This window comes from Rhinatrema bivittatum, chromosome 1 (assembly GCF_901001135.1).
Source record: "Rhinatrema bivittatum chromosome 1, aRhiBiv1.1, whole genome shotgun sequence".
NCBI classification, from domain to species: domain Eukaryota; kingdom Metazoa; phylum Chordata; class Amphibia; order Gymnophiona; family Rhinatrematidae; genus Rhinatrema; species Rhinatrema bivittatum.
The window spans coordinates 674,936,003-674,959,512 of record NC_042615.1 but is presented as its reverse complement, the minus strand read 5'-3'; the positions used below and the strand labels follow the sequence as shown (position 1 = coordinate 674,959,512).

The window sequence follows — 23,510 nt, the reverse complement described above, 5'->3', positions numbered from 1 at the left end:
ATTGTGCTCATTCAACCCATTTTTGTGTCCATTACCCAAGGGCTTAATTTTTGTCACGACAACCCAGAATGGCGTTCTGGCACTTTTTTCTGGGACCCAAGAAAGTGGAGCAGATCTATCAGTGTAAATCAGTTCTGGCTCCCTTGAGGAAACAGAACAGAGCCAGTAGGTGCATGGATTATTTATGGACCCCCCCCCCCCAGCCTTGGAAGAAGCAGAGAACAGAGAATGTTGAAGCTGCTTACCCTAAGACATAGGCAGTCATATGACTTTGATTTGGGTTTGTGTGTATGTGAGGGAGCTCACACCTAGCCTTGGTCATGCCCCTTTTCACAGGTTACACGACTCTGGCCCTGCCCCCCCCCCCCCCCCCCCCCACACACACACACAGTTCTGCTTCCTTTTTGTCTACAAATTAAGCCCTGGGTAGATCTTGTAAGACAAATCAGATCAATTTACTTTATTGGGTGACCAGAGAGTTGGATGACGGGAGAATGTTAGATGCAGTGTACTTGGATTTCAGTAAAGCCTTTGACATGGCTTCACATAGGTAGTTTATAAATAAATTGAGCACTCTTGGTATGGGCATTAGAGTGACTGACTGGGTTAGAAATTGGTTGAGTGGGATGTGGCAAAGAGTAGTGGTAAATGGAGGTCACGCTGAGGAGGGGAATGCTACTAGCAGTATCTCAGGGATTGGTTCTTGGACAAATCTTTTCAACATTTTTGTGAGCTACATTAGGAAAGGATTGTCAGGAAAGGTTTGTCTTTTTGCTGATGATATCAAAATCTGCAACATATAAACCGGTTGGAATCAGTCCAGAGGGTGGTTACTAAAATGGTCTGAGGTCTTCATTCTAAAGCTTATGGGGATAGACTTAAAGATCTAAACATATATACTCTAGAGGAAAGGCGAGATAGGGGAGATATGATAGAGACCTTTAATTGTCTCAAAAGTTTCCATGCACAGGAGGCGAGCCTCTTTCAGCAGTAAGGAGGCTCTAGAACAAGGGGTCACGGGATGAGGATGAAAGGGAGTGGACTCAGGAGTAATCTTAGGAAATATTTCTTTACAGAGAGGGTGATGGATGCATGGTATATAGTGTAGGCAGAAACTATCTGAATTCAGGAAAGCATGGGATAAACACAGGATTTCTGAGGGAGTGATGGGAATTATAAAGCTAAATTAGTTGGGTGGATGGGCAGGATAGATAGTCCATATGGTCTTTTTCTGCCATCATGATTCTATATTTCTATCTCTCTGTCCTACATGCTTGTAAGGGACCAACACAGTAGTGGAAGCCACCTTCCCTCACTTTCCAGGATCGAACACACTTCCTCTGTGGTGTTTCCAATCCAAACTGGCCCTGGTAGACAGGAGACCCAAGCCTTTACCGATAGCATTATTTGGTTTTATCTAGCAGAAACCATATCTTTTTTTTAAATACCGCATCTTCTGTTCACTCCATTCTTTTCCCCCCCTCCAGTCCAACTCACGTATGGCTCTAGCTGCTAAAGATTGCTGTCAACTGGGAAAAAGGTCTTTAGTAAACACAGCTGTTTTGCTGGTTTATATTATAACATATTTAAAGGCAGAGTATATGTCCCAAGAAACCATGCAGTCAGCAAAGTACTGTTCAAAATGTTAGGATTTTCCCGTTTTTATTTGTTATGCTTCAAAAAATGTTTATGGGAGTTCCTTCTTGGTTATGCAAGAAAAGTGATATAAATCATTCAACAATCAGTGAACTTTTGTGGCAACAAGCTCCAAATAATGATATTTGCATAGTATCTTTCCCTAAAAATAATAATACACCCTTACGTTTGCTTGACTAGCTTAATGTTCTTATTTTAAGTATTGTGAAATAAGGATGTCAGAGTTTTCTTGGTGATAAAACATACGATATTTATACAGACAACAAGGGATTCCAGCCATAATCAACTACGTTCAGCATGTTAATTCTGTGAAAGGGATTATTTACAAATTTCGAGGATAGCCTTTGATGTGAACAACTGAGATCATTTTCTGTCTGTCTGCTAAAAGATTCATGCATTTTATTAGGAAACTTTGTTTCATGTCTTACATCAGAATGACAGAGAAGATAGCTTCTGACTACATAATGGAAGAAGTACAATAATGCAAAACATCTGTACTGAGAAGCAAATGCTGAAGCATATACTATGATACAGAATAATTACTTAAGTGGACTTCTAGTATGAGGCAGGATCAATTCTAAGTAAAAGAAAAATTTTAAATAATAATAATAATACATACATACTTTGGAGTCAGATGACCATATAATGATGAGACCATCTTTTAGTTGAAGAAATGTTTGTACCAGGATAAGATGCTTGCCGCAGAATTGCCAGTTCCATTCTCCTCAGTTAGCCTGTTAGAGACCAGTTTAAATGAATTATTATTCCCACACCACAGCGCTTGGTCATAATGATGTACCTGAGTCAGCTGATTTGCTACTTTTTTAAGAATAAAGATTGACTCTAACCTTGTACATTTACCTTATAGTAGATATACCCTAGGTAGCATTCTTTTCAATTCTAATGTCTTCCGTTTAGGAAAGGAGAGAAATGTTATACTTGTTGTCATCTTCCTAAATTGAGCAAGGTGTATGGAACATTACTTTCTTGCCCTTCAGTTCCTTCTTTCTTCAATTCATGATACCTGTTGATGTTCCTCAGGGCTTGCTCCTAATTCCATTACATTTCTTCTCATACAGTGGACTTCTGGGTTCCTTAATCATCTCCTTTGGGCATTTTTACCATTCTTCACAGCTGACACACAAATCTACATCTCATTTTCTGATGTGCCTCCTTCACTTTCTTTCCCTTCTGTCCTTCTGCCTTTTCACTCAAACTGGATGCGGAAATACTATCTTATGCTGAGCCCATCCAAAACTGAAGTTGTATTTTTTTCCATATGTTCTGTGTCTTCCTCCTGGTTTTCTTGCAACTGAATTTTTCACTCTTTCATTCTATGACTGCAAGAAGTGTTAGTATATGACACTGGACCTTCCTCTTTTCCACCTATGAGGTCAATATTCAAAGCCATTTAGACAGATACCTTCCAAATTATCCGTCTAAATGGCAAGTTTTTGTATATTCAGCCCCTTATCTGGCTAGATTTTAGCTAGATACATCATTATCCAGCTAAAACAGCCAGATAAAAAAAGAGGTGCTCTAGAGGCATTTCAGGGAGGAGTTGTTATCCAGCTAAATTAGCAATTTTTAATTAAAACCTTCAGAAGAGTTATCCAGCCATGTGTGGCCAGATAACTTCCTACTTAACAGGATATCTTCAAAGAAGTAAAGGGCTTATGGCCCGATTCTCTGCCTTCCCTTACCAACTTTGATCATAAATGCCCTCTTCCAGCACTGGAAGCAAAACAGTGTGTAGTTTTCACTTCCAGAGTAGCTTGTGACAGAAGATAGGCTGGAAAAACTGAAAAAACACAACTGTCCAAAGAGATGGAATCTTAAACAAATAAATTTCTATATACCATCACTTTAACACGGCAAGATTTACTGTAGCCTAAATAATTGTAAACAAAGAGACCTCATACAAATGTGGCCGGGTTACCATGTGCAGTGCCCAGGACGCCACTCAGGTTATACGGTGATACCTTTCGAAATGTACCGTCATCAATGTTTAAATCATCGGTCTCTTTGCTAAAAGGTTCAGGTAAGGACAACTTGTGTCGGTTTACCAGCAAACGTAAGGCAGTGGCAAAAAATTCTCATAACGTTTTACTTATCGTGGTGTTGGTAGCATTTGTAGCGGGATGTGCAGTAAGGATATGAATGTTGGCACTGGCCCGACACGGCTCGTGTTTCTTGCACCAGCTTCCTCAGGGGCCTCACAATGCCAATACTGAAAATAGAAATGCATATTTATCAATTGCTTGCTAAGCTGCACAAGATAAAATTCGCAATGCTTAATACCTTCGATTCCAAGCACTGCCGCTCTGCTCTGCTACTGGGCTGCAGATCCTGTCAGGCAGCCGGATCCGCCATTTTACTCAATGATTATATACCTACCGCGATGGGAGGAACTCATTAATTATGACGTGAGAAACAATTAAGTTGAAACGGGCGGAGTTACTAGACAAGCGATGTCCATTCAACAGAGTCGTTCAAACCATTAGGTGATGTGGATTGCAAGGTGAAAATCCACCATTGTTCACGCACATTAAGAAATTGATTTATATCCCCACCACGGGTATTAGGTACAATGTGTTCAAGGATTGTCCAGCGGAGTTGGTCAAAAGTATGATTGAAAGTGGTGCAATGCGTTACTATTGGTGCTTCCATACAGGATGTGTTCAAACGACTCCGATGTTCAAAGAGCCGAGTTTTGATTTTTCTACTGGTTCTGCCCACATATACAAGTTTACAGGGGCACTGTATAAGATATACCACAAAAGTGGAATTACAAGTTGTAGTTGATCTTTTGTAAAAAATGTGACCCGTTCTGGGATGTTGCCATGACGGCCCCTCCATGGTAATGGAGCACATGTCGCAATTGCCACAAGCAGTATGTAATCCTTGCGACCTGTCAGTATCACATGGGGTGACAGCCGCATGTACTACACAGTCTTTTAAATTTTTACTTCGCTGATAGGCGAAAATTGGAACCTCAGTAAATACATGATGGAGCTGAAGGACGTGCCAATGTTGTTGAATGCTTTTGACGATTAAATAAGATTTGTCCGTGTGTGTAAGTACACATATATCCGTAGTCACCGGGTCCGGTACTTTATATTCCAATAAGGCTGTTCGTGGGGAATGCCATGCTCTCTTGAAGGCTTTGTAGACAGCAAGATAAGGGTATCCTCTGGAAAAGAATCTTTCTGCCAATATACCAGCTTGTAGTTTGAAATCGCCATCCGATGAACATAGGCGTCGGAGCCTAAAAAATTGACTCACAGGTAAACCTTGTTTAAATGCTCTGGGGTGGAAGCTGTGATATCTGAGCAGGTTGTTCCTTTCCGTTTGCTTGCGGTGAATGGATGTGTGGAGATGCTGATTGACAATGGAGATGGCAATATCTAAAAAGGCTACGTCTGTGGTACTGTACTGTGTGGTGAATTGTAAATCCTTGTCTATTGTATTGACCCAAAGAAAAAACTGTTGTAAAGAGACAATGTCTAATTTCCAAAAAATGAGGAGATCGTCGATGTACCGAATCCACAGTGGGACAGCATCAAACCATCTTGAGTTGTAGATATGGGATCTTTCTAATCTATCCATAACGAGGTTGGCAATCGAGGGTGCTGCGGACGACCCCATTGCTATACCGTGGATTGCTATACCCCATTGCTATACCCCATTGCTATACCGTGGATTAGAAAGATCCCATATCTACAACTCAAGATGGTTTGATGCTGTCCCACTGTGGATTCGGTTCATCGACGATCTCCTCATTTTTTGGAAATTAGACATTGTCTCTTTACAACAGTTTTTTCTTTGGGTCAATACAATAGACAAGGATTTACAATTCACCACACAGTACAGTACCACAGACGTAGCCTTTTTAGATATTGCCATCTCCATTGTCAATCAGCATCTCCACACATCCATTCACCGCAAGCAAACGGAAAGGAACAACCTGCTCAGATATCACAGCTTCCACCCCAGAGCATTTAAACAAGGTTTACCTGTGAGTCAATTTTTAGGCTCCGACGCCTATGTTCATCGGATGGCGATTTCAAACTACAAGCTGGTATATTGGCAGAAAGATTCTTTTCCAGAGGATACCCTTATCTTGCTGTCTACAAAGCCTTCAAGAGAGCATGGCATTCCCCACGAACAGCCTTATTGGAATATAAAGTACCGGACCCGGTGACTACGGATATATGTGTACTTACACACACGGACAAATCTTATTTAATCGTCAAAAGCATTCAACAACATTGGCACATCCTTCAGCTCCATCATGTATTTACTGAGGTTCCAATTTTCGCCTATCAGCGAAGTAAAAATTTAAAAGACTGTGTAGTACATGCGGCTGTCACCCCATGTGATACTGACAGGTCGCAAGGATTACATACTGCTTGTGGCAATTGCGACATGTGCTCCATTACCATGGAGGGGCCGTCATGGCAACATCCCAGAACGGGTCACATTTTTTACAAAAGATCAACTACAACTTGTAATTCCACTTTTGTGGTATATCTTATACAGTGCCCCTGTAAACTTGTATATGTGGGCAGAACCAGTAGAAAAATCAAAACTCGGCTCTTTGAACATCGGAGTCGTTTGAACACATCCTGTATGGAAGCACCAATAGTAACGCATTGCACCACTTTCAATCATACTTTTGACCAACTCCGCTGGACAATCCTTGAACACATTGTACCTAATACCCGTGGTGGGGATATAAATCAATTTCTTAATGTGCGTGAACAATGGTGGATTTTCACCTTGCAATCCACATCACCTAATGGTTTGAACGATTCTGTTGAATGGACATCGCTTGTCTAGTAACTCCGCCCGTTTCAACTTAATTGTTTCTCACGTCATAATTAATGAGTTCCTCCCATCGCGGTAGGTATATAATCATTGAGTAAAATGGCGGATCCGGCTGCCTGACAGGATCTGCAGCCCAGTAGCAGAGCAGAGCGGCAGTGCTTGGAATCGAAGGTATTAAGCATTGCGAATTTTATCTTGTGCAGCTTAGCAAGCAATTGATAAATATGCATTTCTATTTTCAGTATTGGCATTGTGAGGCCCCTGAGGAAGCTGGTGCAAGAAACACGAGCCGTGTCGGGCCAGTGCCAACATTCATATCCTTACTGCACATCCCGCTACAAATGCTACCAACACCACGATAAGTAAAACGTTATGAGAATTTTTTGCCACTGCCTTACGTTTGCTGGTAAACCGACACAAGTTGTCCTTACCTGAACCTTTTAGCAAAGAGACCGATGATTTAAACATTGATGACGGTACATTTCGAAAGGTATCACCGTATAACCTGAGTGGCGTCCTGGGCACTGCACATGGTAACCCGGCCACATTTGTATGAGGTCTCTTTGTTTACAATTATTTAGGCTACAGTAAATCTTGCCGTGTTAAAGTGATGGTATATAGAAGATAGGCTGGAGCATGCCAGGAATGAGTAAGTTCATACCCGGCTCCCGACAGAAAGTTTTAGGTTTCAGGGGGGAGGGCCAGGAGTTGGGGGTTTGGCAGCAGCAGATTAAATATTGATTGAATCAGGGATAGAGGTGGGAAGGGGCAACAGTGGATCTCCGGAGCATTCTTTATTTAAGAAGGGATTAGACGGAGTTGGGGGTGCACGGCCCAACAGGATATCTGGATATCTTTTGGAGATATCCAGTTAAGTAGTGCTTTTAAAAAAATAGAAGAAGAAATAAAGGTCCTAAGACCTGATTCTCTGCCTTCCTCCACCAACGTTTGGAGATATCCTGTTAAGTAGGATGTTAACCGGCCAAACATTACCAGATAATTTCAAAACCTAACCGGCTATATTCAAACACAGCTGGTTAGGTTTTTAAGTTATCTGATACATATAGCCAGATAACTTTAGGAAAGATTATTCAGTGGAACATTTACCCACTAAATATACAGGACAAGTTATCCAGCTAACGTTAGCCGGATAACTTTTCCACTAAACAGCCTACTGAATATTGCCCTCTGTAAGCTGAATTTTCAAAATGTTACGTGTAAAAATTAGCATATGCTTGCATAAATAGCTTTTACTAGCATATTCCATATTTTATGAAAGTCCAAAATACGTGCATATTTTCACTTTCACGTGCATCTATATGTACATAAAATAGGAGTGGTCTGAGGACATTCCTGGGCGGGCCCATAGTTCCATGTGTAAACTGATATTTTAAAAGATGCACATACATTTTCCAATTCACGTGCATGATTTTACACCTCCTAATTATCAGGCAAAAGTGATATTAAATGTATTTATTTTTTAATACTGACTGGATGAGAGATTTGGGTGAACTGGAGGGAGTTCAGCCCGAAGAACCAGAATGGTCTCAATGACCTGGGGAACAGCTAGACAAACTGGTGGACTAACTGGTTAAACTGGTTATTTTTATTCATGCATGTTTGTTTTAATATATGCCAGTTTACACAATGTTCCTTGTAACTCAATATGTTGTAATCTCAATGTTCCTTGTAAACCGATACGATGTGTAAACGGTTATTGGTATATAAAAACGACCAAATAAATAAATAAATAAATATGCGAGTAAGTCCTACTTTATTTTCCCACGTAACAAACACGCGCATTCAATGTCTTGAAATACATGGTATCAACGCATTGTATGTATTCGCATGTTGGCATAAATACGCACATATGTTGTGGGGTAAACATATATGTGTTTAATAATAATACATGTGTATGTGATTTGTGCATGGTAAAAATGTGTATATGCCATCACATGCATCTATTTGAAAGTTATACTCTCTATTTATAAATTGTGTTCTCCTCTTTGCTTCCAGCTTCAAAACACCAAAATCTATTCTTCTCTCAACAATTGATGCTTTGATGTGGGACAACAGCCTGGAACACAGTTCCGGCATTTCTTTTTAGACTTAAGAGGCAGAGCAGCCGGGGTGTTCTGCTCCAACCCTTCCCCTCCAGGCAGTCTGCAGAGAAGAGAAGGGGAGGGGAGGGGAGTAAGCCTGGAGTTCACAGAGAAGACAACAACCATTCTGTTACCTAATCCAGTCCCTCCCCTCTTGTTCCTCCTCCTCCTCCTGCTGTATTGCAGGGAACAGAAGGGGAAGGGGGTGATTCTGATGCAGACACGGTAGAGCAAAGAACACATTCAAAAAAGGGGTTTGAATTAGCACAAGTTTGAAACTTGTGAGCAGTAGTGCCAATTGTCAAGGCTTCAGCCCTAGCCTTGACAATTGGCACTACTGCTCACAATTTTCAAATTTATGCTAATTCAGCCCCTTTTTGTGTCCATTACCAAGGGCTTAATTTCTGGCAAAACAACCCAGAACCGTGTTCTGTCACCTTTTTTCTGGCACCTAAGAAAGTGGAGCAGTGTAAATGATGTCTGGCTCCCTTGAGAAAAAAAAAGAATAGAGCCAGTAGTTACATGGATTATTTATGGACACCCCCCCACCCCCCCTTGGAGAAAGCAGAGAAGAACAGAGAGTGTTGGAGCTGCTTACTCTGAACAAGGGCAGCCACATAAATTTGATTTGGGCATGTGTGTGTGTGTGGCATCCCTGTGGGTTAGCCACTAATTGTCCCTGGTGTCCCACAAGTCATCTAGAGGCAGCCTGAGTGGGTGGATCTTGGGTATAACATCTGGCTGGGAGAAGAGTAGGTGTGGTCTTATGCTTTAGCACTTGAAGAGGAAAGAGCTCTTTTAATTTCTGTTGCCTATGGGAGGCCTATATGCTCATTAGGTGAAGATCTTTGATAAGGGAAATCCCTGCCAGGCTCTCTGTGGAGCTACCCTGAGAGTACAGAGACCTTGTTTCAGATTTTTTATCTAAATTGAGGATTTTTGGAGTGGAGGTGAGATCCTGGAGTTTCCTGGAGATGGCCTTCACCTGGATTCAGAGACTTGGGAACTGAAGACCTGTAGTTTTCCATTTTGAGAAGATTCTGATGCTGTTAAGAGATATTTGCTGGGTTTTGTTTCTGAGGAGGTTCTTTTTGCCACCCCTCCTAAATTGAGGCTGGGGCTGCATCAGCTCAGTCCTCAGATGTTTCCCAATGAGAGAAGTCGCAGACAGAAAAAATAAGAAGGAGCAAGGTTGGAGAACGGGGGCCAGACGTGAAGACACTCCACAGGATATTCTCCCTGGGACAAAGATGCAGGCTGGATAACTGTCTAAAATTGACTGGAACTCAGGTAGGACTGTTTCAACCTCTGAGGGGATCTCCCCATAGTTGGGACACTGAAACTCTCAGTTCAGTAGAGTTAGGAACCACCCAGGATTCTGAGTCATTGACACATACACAGAGAGAAAGGACACTCATCTGTAATTTTTTAAATTTCCCGTGGACTTTGATTACCTTTGGAGAAATCAGTATAATTTTTTATCTGAACACCCAGACCAGTTCCATCTGTCCTAGCCAAGCACTATTTCAGCCAACAAGATACTCACCTGACAAAGGAAACTACTTCACCGCCTAGGCCAGAAACACTAGTTTAACCCCCCCATTCCCCCACAGAGTGGGCTCACCCCCTGGGGTTACAAGGAAGAGGGAACAGTTAACAGGAAGACAGCCCCAATTTATAAATTCTTTTTTGTGCCCGGAAGGAAAATGCCCCTTCCAAGAAAAGGCCCTGGCCCTGGCTATTTCCCTTTTTACAGGTTATACCTGACTCTGGTCCTGCCCATCTCATCCTTCCTCTCTATATTTCCACTTCCTTTTTGTCTACAAATTAAGCCCTGGATGCTTGCCATCTACTTTTCATGTAGTCTTTTTCTTCAGACTGTAATACTGCAATAGATTTCTCATTGATCTTTCTGATTCCACCCTACATCCTCTTCAACATCTTCAGAATTCCACTGGATGTATATTTCTCATTATACTTGGTCCTTGAAGATCTCTACTCCTGGGTTCCAGAGGTGGTGCTAGGGGGCTTCTAAATGATGGGACGTGAAGAATGAGAAGAAGGTTGCTGGCTGGCATGCGAGACTCAGAGGCTCCTTTTCTGGCTGTCATCCTAAAGCTTTGTAATTTATCTCTTATCCTGTCCTTGGGTTCACTCTGGAACAGGTTGAAAACCTTGAGCTTCCTCTTTGTCCTCCTCCTGTTCCATAGTTGAGGATGGCTCAATTTCCAGCATGTCCTGAGCCCCAGCTGCAGAGGATGGAGTAATGGTTTAATTAGTCTGAATATTTGGTCCTGTCTAAAGGAGAATGAGAGCAGTTAAGTCTGGATGTTCTATCATATGGGGCATCTTTGGCTCCCAGTTAGATATTTCACAAGTTTCAGAATTCTTGTATTTGCCTTCAGCTGCATCTATAGTGTCATAACTTAATAGTTTGAAAGAAGCCAGAAAGTAAGGAATTTAAGTGTTTTAATTGATGGAGCCCTAAATCTGTTCGATGGTTCAAAAAGCCTGGCTTCGTCTTAGACAATTAAGAAGACTTTGAACTTTCTTAGAGGTTTTGGTTTTCAGATTGCTGGTCCAGGCGTTGGTTTGTTCGGTTCCAGATTATTGCAATGTGGTATTGGTGGGCCTTCCTAAAAAGAGTTTAAAACGTTTATTGGTGGTACAGAATATTGCAGCTTTTTGATTTTTGGTCTCCCACGTAGGATGAATTAAACACCTCTATTAAGACATCTTCATTGGTTACAGATTGAAAAGCAAGCTAATTTTAAGCTTATGACATTGATGTATAAGGCATTGAATGGAGGGGATGCAGATTATCTTCAGGACAAGATTAAGGGTTATGTTCCCACTTATAATCTTCGCTCAAAATCAGCAATACTGGTGTTAGTCCCTTCAAGACAGGATATACATAAAGCCTCAATTAGGAAATGAATGTTCTCGGTTAGTGACCCAAAGTTGTGGAATTCGTCTCCACTGGAGGTGAGATTGGAGTAGAATTTTCTTAACTTTAGAAAAAAGGTTAAGACATGGCTCTTTCTATCTTAGCCTAGATTGGATATAATTTGTGAACAGCATAGATATCTGGGGTTAAAGTATTTTGTTTTATTTTGAGTATTATGTATTTTATTTGTTTTAATTTGTTCTTATTTGTTTTAGAACTGGTATATATTGTTTGTATTTTGTTGTAAACTGCTCTGGCCAGATTGATATATAAGAAATGAGAAATAAATAAATAAAATAACCCACTTTCTCTCTGCTGCAAGCTGCTGATATGTGCCTCATGATTCACTTCATTCTGATTCATACACTATCCTTACGCCTCCTGTTCCTAGCAATTACAATGTGGAATAGTCTGTCATCAGACACGTAGTGAGTTACCTCTTTGGCAATCTTTCTCAAATAGCAAAAATCTACCTATGCACAACAGCCTATCCTGATGCTTAAATTTCTCCAGTTTGTTGCATTACTTTCCATTTTGCAATTCACTTTGCAGTGTTTTGTTGTTGCTTTTAAGTACAGTAAAGTGCCATAGGTAGAGTGCCATATGAAAACCACAAATAAATACATACTAACTAAATATTATTGTATGTACTGGTCTTCCTGTAATGGAGTGTCTGATCATGTTCTCTCTTTAGTTAAAAATGGACATTGCAAACATTGACTGGACTATAATCTCCAGGAATATATAAAATGAGCGAGAAGCTGATAATACTTGATCTGAATCTTTTTTCAGTATTCCATTTTTGATTATTTTATATCAGTGTCCTCCAAGACTGCTCACAACAATATCCTGGGGATTGATGTTTCATTTCTGATGATTTCGGTACCCACGGACCTGGCACCAACATGGACAAGGGAAAATTACCCCAGTAGGACATCAAACTGCACATTATTACCCAAAATTAGGTTGCCAACCCTTCAAGATTGTCCTGGAATTCAAGGTCAATCATCAAGACTGTGTTTTTAGCAATCCAGGAAGTTCTTGATATGAGATACTCGAAAATAGAATATTAGGAGTCTAGACATTTGAAATAAATAATTTGCTGGCTCTGAGTATTAAATTTAGGTGCCATAAATCACAAGCACATAAAAGGGGACAGGTGGGTCTAGGGTGGCAGAATGAAGACAGTTCAGTGCTGGCGTAATGTAGGCCATCCCCTACTATGGCCTACTATTAAGTGGCTCTGTTTAAGGCACCTCTAATTAAAGTTATGTGCTTATATTCAGAAAAATATTTTGGGTGCCTATATTCAATGAATAAAGGTGCTTAGCATTAGTCCCTAACCTAGGGACTTCTATTGAAGTGCTCATTCTTCTTTTATATAACAGATTGTTAGAGGTTGATATTCAGCACCTTCCCCCCATCCTTTCACTTTACAGCATTTCACAGATTTGAAAGCAAATACCCCAATACTATCATTTTAATGCAATCTGCAATTTACCCATACATTTGGGTAAAATCATCATAAGAACATAAGAATGCCATGCTAGGTCAGAACAAGATCCATCAAGCCCAGCACTCTGTCTTGTGCTCCTAGCATGTGACAGGGGCCAGTAGCCCCTGTGACATAGTAAGGGCAAAGGCTATCGGTGCCATTTTGAATACTGGCGGCCGACGGCCTGCTTGCAGGAGATCGCTCCAGGACCCCCGCTGGACCACCAGGGAGTTTTGGCAAGCCTTGGGGGGTCAGGAGGTTAGGGGTTTTGTTTAAATTCGCTCCTTTAGACGGCTGAATAAGTCGATGAACATTCGTTGTATTCGTGGGAATAACGATATGTTCCGCTTCCCCACGAATACAACGCATATGGCCCTATACGTTGCGGATTGCCAATACGTTGCAAACGAATGCACACCCCTAGAGTGGTCCCAATTCCAGTCTAGCAGCCCTTGTGCTGTTTGGAGGAGCAAGGTAACCTGGCATATATGCTTCTACCATGTGACAGGGGCCGACCAATGGCACCGGTAGCCCCTGGGACATAGTAAGGTCAAAGGCTATCGGCAGCTGATGGCGTGAGTGCAGTAGATGGCTCCCAGACCCCCGCTGGACCACCAGGGAGTTTTGGCAAATCTTGGGGGGGTCAGGAGGGTGGGGGGTTGTAGTTAATTAAATTTTAGCCGGGAAACGAATAAGAATGGAACGCATGAATGGATCGGGGGCCCCCCTTGCCGAATGCAATGTATCTGCCCCCCGACGAATACGAATACCAAATGTAACGTATGCGGTCCCTCTGCACAACCCTAGACCACTCTACTATGCCACTGAAGGTCTCCTCTATATACTTCTGTGTCTGCCTCAGCTCCTCCAGTTCTGTCACTATAGCCTCCAGAGTTTGGACTCATTAGTGAATTAGACTCATTAGTGAATGCGTACAGGCCAATCCCTATTTTGTAGATGAAGTAGCTGTATTTTGAATGATCAGAGTTTATCAGAGTTTGCTATGTAGTTAAGCCAAACATATATGGCAAACAGCTTATGGGAAGTGTATTTATTGTAAAGACGTTTCATGAAGATAAACTCTATGGAGTCAATTTTTAATATGCCAGCAAGAGGCAAAGTTTACCTGGATAATGTTGGCTGATCATTCAATGGAACTTATCGTTCACTGAATATAGTCAGCTAAAATTACCTGGATAAAGATATACAAGTAAGTTTGTTGCTCACTGGCTTACTGAATATTGAACAAACACCCCCCCCCCCCCACCCCCACCATGTCACGGGCTGGTTTTGTCCTCTTGCATGCATGGACTTGTAGTTCTGATTCTGATAGGAAAATCAGTGGAACATTCACAACTACAAGTCTTTGCACACAAAAAGGCAAATCCAGGATTGGATCAATCTGTTCGGTCAACTGAGGCATCAGCTGACAAACCTAGAGAAGGAGAGGCTCACAGGGTAAATATCGAAACACTGGTAGCTATCATTTATTTCAGCATTTAGTATTCATTTATTCACATCACTCAAGCCAGGATTGGTTTCATCACTGAAAACTGAACTGACCAATTCCCATGCAGAACTCATATCTGAACTTAGGTTGGTTCCTTCACTGACAGAAGATTGGTCAGTTTTAAGTGAATGAACCAATCCTGGTTCAAGTGACTTGAATACATGGCACTTACAGTAGATATTCATCCCGCAGAACGAGGTAAAAACCTCTTATACTCCCACTGGTATATGGAGGATTTTGAAGTTTAGGCGGGAGGATGGAGGTGGCACTCCATTTTTTAATGAATGGGTAAGAGGGATTGGGCTACGCAGCCTGCAATATCTTTTTTTGAACTTGAGAAGAAGGCAAGGGAGATCATCTCTTGGCATGGTTTTTTTTTATTATTTTGGGGAATGGTGGAGGAGGGAATAAGACATGCAAGTTATTTTTTTTTTAGTTACTTGGCTAACTTTAGACCTGCAATTTTTCTGACCAGAGTTAGCTGGATAAATTTATCCAGCTTCCAAATATATTTTGGCTATGCTTCACACCTCTTTTATATCCAGCTGAGTTTTAGCTAGATAATGACTTACTCAGCTAAAACTGTGCTGTTTAATGGGGTGGGATATTTAAATTCCCAGGTTTTTCTAGCTATGTCCCAAATGTAGCCAGGCAAACCCTTTTGAATATTGATCCCCATGTGTAATGCTAAGCTCAAGGATACAAATTGACTCATGATCTTTCTTTGCTATCTGTAAAATGTCATTCTTACCGGGAACCTTGATTTGAATTACATTCAGTTTTGTTAATTTCTGGAAAGTTTTATGGCATTGTATTATAATTTTTTATATGGTGCTCTTATAGTTAGTTCCTGCTGCCTAAGCACACTCCTGCTACAGGAAAGGCTCTTTTTTGTGATTTGTAATTATGTGCTGAAAATATACCATACTGGTATTTTATTTCCCATTATAAAAGCACTTGAATTGTATGTTAAAGTAAGCCTGGAAATACATCCATAACATTTATGGTAAAGCTAATTCCAAGCACTCAAAAAAAAGAAAGATACAATGGGTAAAATACAATTATGCCTAATCTTATGCACATGCCAGAAGTAGTTTGTACATGAAATGGAGACAGTTTATAATCACAAGAAATCTATGTTTAAAGCCGAAATGAAATGGAGTATAAATTAAAGGTTTTAGACATGTAGACTGATTTCTGGAAATATTTCAGTAGAATTGCCTATAAGCATTATCTGGCAGCATAGAAAACTTTGATGTAACAACTGTCACCATATTCTACTGGAAATATAACAAAAACCTTAACATAATAAAACAACCAATGCTAAATTAGAGGAAAGATAGTAATACAATAGGGCTGAATCACTAAAGGGCATGCTAAAATATTTTTAATATGCATGCCAAAATTGTGATTAGCTGCCTAATCACTGAGGGGTTGATAGTCAAAAGTTTTATGTGGTTAACGTCAACTTTAACTTCATAAATCAAACTGACTAAAATTTCCCTGACCACCCCTCCCCCTTCCCAGTCTGGCTAAAATCTTTTCACATACAATTGCTGTGCAATGGTTCAGGGTGCATCCGGGGTGGAGGTTTCAGCTTCAGCTGTTTGCTGCAATATTCAGCACTGTCTGACTACATTTTCCCCTAAGTGCAGCCTTACAAATGGCTGCCTTAAATCTAACTGCATACATTTATGTAGCCAGATTTAGCCAGTTGTTCAGCCCCAACTTTAACTGATTAGCTGTGGCTGAATAACTGGACAAAGTTAACTGGTTAACCGGTTACGTTCACCACACAGTGGCTCTTTGGATATCTACCTCAAGCTAGTGATATGCAGTGAATGGATATGCTAAAAGGTGCATGCTAAAGGTTTGCTTGAGGAATCTACCTCACAACAAACATGAAGCATCTCCAGGCACCCCTTTCTTTCCATCCCACCCCTGTCTAGCATGAGACCTTCTGGACACTCCCTTCCTTCTACCTCCTAATAAGCAAAAATCCCTCCAAGCACCTCCTCCTGCCCCTCTTCCATTGACAATAAAACTTGGCCTTTTGTGCACTCTGTACTTACCTTCATCTTACCGTTTTCAAAAATTGTTTTTCTGGGTATTCCTGCCAGACAAACAGGCACAGGCGCACACTCACACACACATCTCTGGCAAGACCTGGCCTTCTAGACATCCATTTACAGCCCTTCTTATCTCAGAACTTACCACCACAAGCCCCGCCCCCTGTAATGTCCCCACTAGCAAGATTGAAGGCATTGGCCTCTTGTTAGCACCCCTGCAGAACTCAGAATGGTACTGCTTAGCAGTACTTCACAGTATATCAGAAGCAGTGAGTTCTCAGGTGGGAAGTGGGGAGCTCTTGCCACTGGAGCAATGGTAGGGCAGGGGGAAGGGATCCCGGACAATTGGGGCTTATTGTTGGTGGCTGGGATGGTGGGAGGGATTTCCCAGATGGATTTTGTACATGATGGGGGGGGGGGGGGGGGACGGGACCCTAAAACACAATCTCCCCCCATGCTAATGGTAACACATAACCTTCTGCTGATGCTGAATTTGTCAAGGTCTAATCTGTTTGATAAATTTAATGGATTAGTAAATGGGGTGATAATGGCTTATGAATGCCATTTCTTAATATTTTATTTATTTATTTATTTAAATTCTTTTTTTTTTTTATACCGAAGTTCATGGCACAATTCATATCTCATCGGTTTACATCAAATGAAAGGTTTACATTGAACGAGATTTAGATAGATTACATTGAACAGCGAACGATTAACCAAAGATTAATCTTTGGTTAATCTTTGGTTGCGTTCAGGTTAATCTTTTTTTGCTTATGCCCGATTCGGTGTGGGTTTTCACCTGCACCAAATTGCTTGTGACTAGGATTCTATTTAGTATGAACAGTGTGGGCCTGATTTTCAAAAGGATTTACGCATGAAAAACCTGGTTTTATTTATGTGAATGGAATTTGAAAATTGGCCGGAGGGTTGTGCTTGTAAAAGTAAGCACGTAATTCATGCGTGTATTTTATATGTGCAAAAAATAGGTGTTCTGGAGGGCAGAGTTGGGGAAGGGAAACTGTGTATGTACTTTCAGATTTCAGGACGTGCCCAAGTCTACTCAAATTTTCACAGCCCTAATTTTCAAAACAGACTTATGTGTAGAAGTCTGCTTTGAAAATTCAGGCTAAAGACTGCAAGTACTTTCTATTTGCAGACTCTAGCTCTACATGCAGAGCTATAAAATTACACTTATAAGGCTTTAATGCTAAATGTTGGCAGCCTTTTTTTTTTAATAATTTGGTCCTAAAATATGTACTGGAATTGTTGAAGAAATTTCTAACCTAATGATGATATGTTTTTCTAACGCAGCCTTTAATATCTCTTTTTAGGTAAAGAGCACAGGCCAGACACTGCATTTATCAATTTGGTGTTCCCTGTGGAAACCGAGTCACCCAGCCTGGGAAAGAAGCTTGAAATCTTACCTACAAAAGCAACATCAAAATCTCTTTTGCCTACTGCTAAGCAAGATGATCAAGAGCCCCATGTAGAACAAGAGGTGAAAGCTACAATTCAGCCTGTTGGATTGGTTGTGGCAAAGCTTGAGGAGAAGCATGTGGAACAAGCCAGCGTAACTACCCCTCTACCTCAAACTGTAACTGATTATGCAGCATCACTGTTACTATTACAAGGGAGTACCTCAGCCATATCAGAAACAGTGACTGATGAACATGAAGCTGAGCATAAGTCAGAAGCTACAGCTCTGCCAATGGTGAGTACAGCTAAACTTGAGCAGCTGGATGACACAGTCTCGGCAGTGGAGTCTTCAGAGCAACCAGAAATAGCTAAGATCCTAGTAACCGATTCCACTAAAGAATTTCTTTTGACTTCACAAGTGTTGAAGCATGGGACAGGCATAAGCATCACTGCTACAGCTGTGCCACAACAAAGAAGCATAGAAGAGCAGGCAAGTAGTTCATGGGAACCTATCGAAGCCAAAGATACACAAACAAAACTTGTTGAAAGTATCTCAGAAAGCCTGCCATCTTCTGCTTATCAGACTGAGCAAACAGAAGTGGAAACAACAAGAGTTTCAGTTTCCCTAGTGCAAACATCAATGACAGACCATGCCTCTAAAGAGTCTGTGGAAACAGAAACTTCAGTTACCCTAACAAAAGAAGAAATTCATTTAAGCGCTGAATCAATTTCCCCAAGGGTATTTGATGATGAGCATGGACTTACAACAGATGAATTCAAAGCCGATATTGTAGTCGTATCTGAAGAGGATATTGTGGCTACTAGCAGACCTTCACAGTTAGAGGGGGTTGCTGTCTCCAAAGTGTCTTCAGATGACAGCAGTGTGACTACAGCCTCAAAATTGTTACAAGATGAGGGTAGTGTGACATCAGTGCCTTTCATTCCAGCAGGACTTGCAGTTGTGGAAGTGAGTGGCACAACAGAACAGGCAGAAGTTTCTAAGAGACCAGAGGGAGACAGATCACAAATTGCTGAAGAATCAACTGCTGAACCCACTGACAAGCTTGCACATAGGGACACTGTTGCTCCCAGTAGTCAGCACACAATTTTCTTTATCACAGAAGATGAATCAGCTATTAAAGAATCTTCAACAGCTGCAGGTTTTGAAGAAAAGATTGTATTCAATGCAACAACAGAAAGTCAAGTTGACTCACCTGTGGAAGGGAGTGCCATGGGAGAAGACCAAGTTACAAAATCAGTAACCTTTCAGTCAGCTGTACAAACACAAGATACAGTTGAGGGATCAGCAATGTCAGACAGTGAAACTAAGGACATAACAACATCTTCTATTTCTGTAATTTCAAAGGAAGAAAGTGATCTCTCTCTGCCAGCTGTGACTTTAGAAACTGAAACTTCACCAAAAGCTGAATTTATCCAGACTACTGTAAGTCAAGAAATTGATGTATCAGCTGTATCAAAAATGGAGGGAGAATCAGAACCCCAAGCTGTCACAGAGAAGTCAGCAGATTTGGAAGTTGTTCCAACCACTGCAGAAGATTTTAAAACAACCACTGGGAGTACGGAGCTTGATGAAGCCAAGCAAGTTGATTCTGTTTCTGAACACATGGTGAAGATTTCCAAAATCATCACAGAGACCCCAGTTTCTGAAACTGAAAAAGTGGTTAGTGGGGTGCCCTATATCCAACACGAAAGTAGGTCTGAGAGTCAAAGAATGGAACCTGGAAAAGTGACAACATCTGTAGGCTTAACAGTTGGGAGTTTAGAGCCTGCGCTGTCCCAAGCAGAGTCTGAAGTAACTCCACATAAACTTCTGATTGGTTCTTTTGTAACTGAAGATGTGACTCATTTGCCAGAGAAGACTACTGCTGTGGATAAAAAAGAAACATTTACGAAAATTGGCCCGGAAGCTCTAGGTGCAATTGAAGAACCCAAAGGAGCAAAACCAGACATTATTTCAAAACCTGAGACAGATAAAATTGACTTACCAAGTACTGTCGCTATTTCTTCCCCTCAGTCTCCTTTAATATCTAAATATTTGGTTTCAACACAACGACCACTCCTAATTGACAATGAACCTGGTGAAGAAACCAGCAAAGACATGATAATCATTGATGAATCAATTTCTCCAATTAAAACAAGTACAGACGTTGACATAACAGGCAAAACAATAGAATCTGAGATTGATTCAGAATATTTCACAACAGCAAGCACTACATCAGTTGTACGACCAACAAGACCCCCTGATTCAGAAGAAACTACAAATGCCTTGGAGTCCTCAAAAGAATTTCCTCTCACAGATACTGGGTCTGGAATGCAAATCCCTTCATCCATTGGAAAAATACAAGTGATTGTCGTTGCCATTACAGAAAATGAAACCGGTAAGTCTGGAGTTTTGATCTCAGCCTATTTTGGTCTCCTTTGGATCATAAAGGATGTCCTTTAAGAGGGTCATTTTCAAAGAGACATCTGCAATGAAATAATGCTTTATCTGCACAAATGGCCTTTTAGAACACGGCACAGCCAATATGTGCATAAAGTTATGCACATACACTCTATGGGCTGAAGTTTCAAAGCCATTTATGCAGGTAGAACTGAGTTTTAGGCAAGTAAATTGCATATTAAAAAATTTGCTAGTCTTTGTGCATTACAAGTATGAACGTCAATCAGGTTCTTGCATATTTTTATGTGTGCAAAAAAGAAGGATTACAGGGTGAGGGATGTTGATTTTCAAAAATAAGCACATACATCCACTCATACCTTACAAAAGCAGGTACAACTTTGTGTGAGCGAGCTGTGTTCAGGGCCGGCGGAACCACTAGGCGAACTAGGCGATCGCCTAGGGCGCTGAGCATTAGGGGGCGCCTAGCCGCTGATGGCCAATGGCCGCCGGTAGACGTCATCCCAATGGCGGCTGAGCGGTGAACTACTGCTATGCTGTGTGCCGGATACACACAGCAAGAAGATCGGCAGGACCGTGGTACAGTCGCGTCTAAGCATGCTGGTGCTCCTCCTCTTTCCTGCCCGCGCGGCTCCGGCAACATTTTTCTTCCGGGGCCGCGCGGGCAGGAAGGAGGAGAAGCTCCTGCATTGGCTGGTGCTCCTCCTCCTTCCTGCCCGCGCGGCTCCGGCAACATTTTTCTTCCGGGGCCGCGCGGGCAGGAAGGAGGAGAAGCTCCTGCATTGGCTGGTGCTCCTCCTCCTTTCTGCCCGCGCGGCCCCGGAAGAAAAATGTTGCCGGAGCCGCGCGGGCAGGAAAGAGGAGGAGCATCAGCCGCGTGCAGAAGAGGATCAGCGCGGCTCGAGAAGACCGGGGCCGCTGCAGAGCCCATCCTGCAGTGGCCCGTGAAGAGGAGGCCCAGAGGTGAGAGAGAGACTGAGGGTTTGTACAGTGTGTATGTATGAGATGAGTTGAGAGACTGTGTGTGTGTGTGGGAGTGAAGACCTGAATGTTTGCAGAGACAGCATGGGAGAGCCTCTGTGTGTGTGAGACAGCATGTGACAGTGAGAGCCTGTGCTTGAGCAAGACAGCATGTAGGAGTGAGAGAGAGCGCCTGTGTGTGTGTGTGTGTGTGTGAGAGTCAGCATGTGACAGTGAGAGCCTGTGTGTAGGAATGATTGTATGAGAGAGAGCATGTGACAGTGAGAGCCTGTGCTTGAGCAGGACAACATGTGGGAGTGAGAGAGAGCCTGTGTGTGTGAGTCAGCATGTGACAGTGAGAGCCTGTGTGTAGGAATGATTGTATGAGAGAGAGCATGTGACAGTGAGAACCTGTGCTTGAGCAAGACAGCATGTGGGAGTGAGAGTTAGACAGCATGTGCAAGAGAGAGACTGTGTATAAATGATTGTATGAGGGACAGCATGTGAGAATGAGTGCCTGTGTATGTGAGAGAGAGAAAGCATGTGAGAATGAGAACCTGACTGTGTGTTTGAGGGAAGCAGACAGATGGAGAGAAAAGAAATATGTTATAAAAGGAATTGGCAAAAAAATAAGAAAGGGAAGGTGGAAAAAAAAAAGCCTGTGACCAACCAATTAGAAAACTAAGATCAGACAGCAAATGTAAAAAGAAATAAATTACTTTTTACTGATTGGAACATGTAATCTTTGGGAATGTGCAAGAGTAGCACTTTCTCTATGCGGATCTCACAATGTACGAGATCAGCATAGAGGAACTGGAAGCCCATGGGGCCTGCACAGAGGATGCAGCAGAATGGGCTTCAGTGCCAATAGCAGCAATCAGCACCTCCGCAATAGCCATAGAGCAGCAGTGACAGTGGCAGCAGAAGAATGAGAGAGGCTCTGAGGTTGCTGGCAAAAGAAAGAGAGGGGGTCTCTGCCTTTATTGTGTGCATGTGTATGAATGGGAGTCTGCCTGGCGGTGTATGTGTGTGAATGCATGGGTGCCTGCCTGAGGGTGTGTCTGTGAATGTATGGGTGTCTTCCTGGGGTTTGTATGTGTGAGAATAGGTGCCTGCCTGTTTGTAGTGTATGTGTGTGTGTGAGAATAAATTGGTGCCTGCCTGGGGGTCTGTGTGTGTGAGACTGAATGTGTGCATGCCTGGGGGATGGGGAGGGAGTGGTGTGAAAATGAATGGGAGCCTGCCTGGGGTTCAGTGTGAGAATGACTAGGAGCTTGCCTGTGTGTGTGTGTGTCTGTGTGAGAACGAGTGGGAGCTTGCCTGGGAGTGTGTGTTTGTGTGTATGTGAGGGAGCCAGTGAGAGTGAGAGCATGAGTGTGTATGAGAAAATCCAGGGGAGTAAGAGTTTGTGTGGGGGTGTGTGTGGAGGGGGAGAGAGTGCCTGAGTGTGTCAGTGTCTGTGAGAGCGAGAGGTTATGGTTGGGTATAAGAGCATGAATGTGTATGTATGTGACAGTGTATGTGTGAGAGAGAATGGACATGTGAGTATGTGTGAGAGAGAGAGGATAACCTCCTAATCCTGGACAATATCAGGGTGACTGGAAATCAAGAGCTCCCATGTATGGATAGCAGGGGCTTTTTAAAATCCTTATTAGTTTTAATTATTGTGTGTTATTTGATATATGTACTGTTTTGAAATATTTTATTGGTGTTTGGGAAATTGTAAAAAATATATATGATTTTAATTAATAGAAATTCTATTTATCAGTAGTTTTAAAATATTTTATTAGTATGGTTTTACTATTATAACTGATGCTTTGTTTCTTGATTTTATTTGTTTTATGAGGAATGGTTGTTCTGTTTTTCCATTGCTAATACACAGAGTCTGGCTTCTTGGGGTTTCCATTTCAGTTTTTTCTAATTTGTGCTCCTTTATTTTGTATTCTGTATTTGGTGAGGGTCTGTCTCTGCTCTGTGTGTGTGACCATGATGAGAGATTCTGCTATCATATAGTGTCTGTATAGAGATCTATAGCAATCGGGTTTGTTTTGTTTCCTCAGTAGGTGGTGTATTGGTATTCTAGGACCCAGTGTAATATTTACCCTT

The 23,510-nt window shown here is 41.8% G+C and overlaps 1 protein-coding gene across 1 annotated transcript in view; it reads left to right on the top strand.

Moving 5' to 3' along the window:
* VCAN (versican) overlaps positions 1 to 23,510 on the top strand; it is a 298,710-nt gene that overhangs the window by 98,438 nt on the left and 176,762 nt on the right. The window contains exon 8 of the mRNA XM_029573809.1: positions 17,941 to 20,424. Coding sequence (XP_029429669.1) covers positions 17,941 to 20,424 — 2,484 coding nt within the window. The remainder of the gene's footprint in view (positions 1 to 17,940; positions 20,425 to 23,510) is intronic.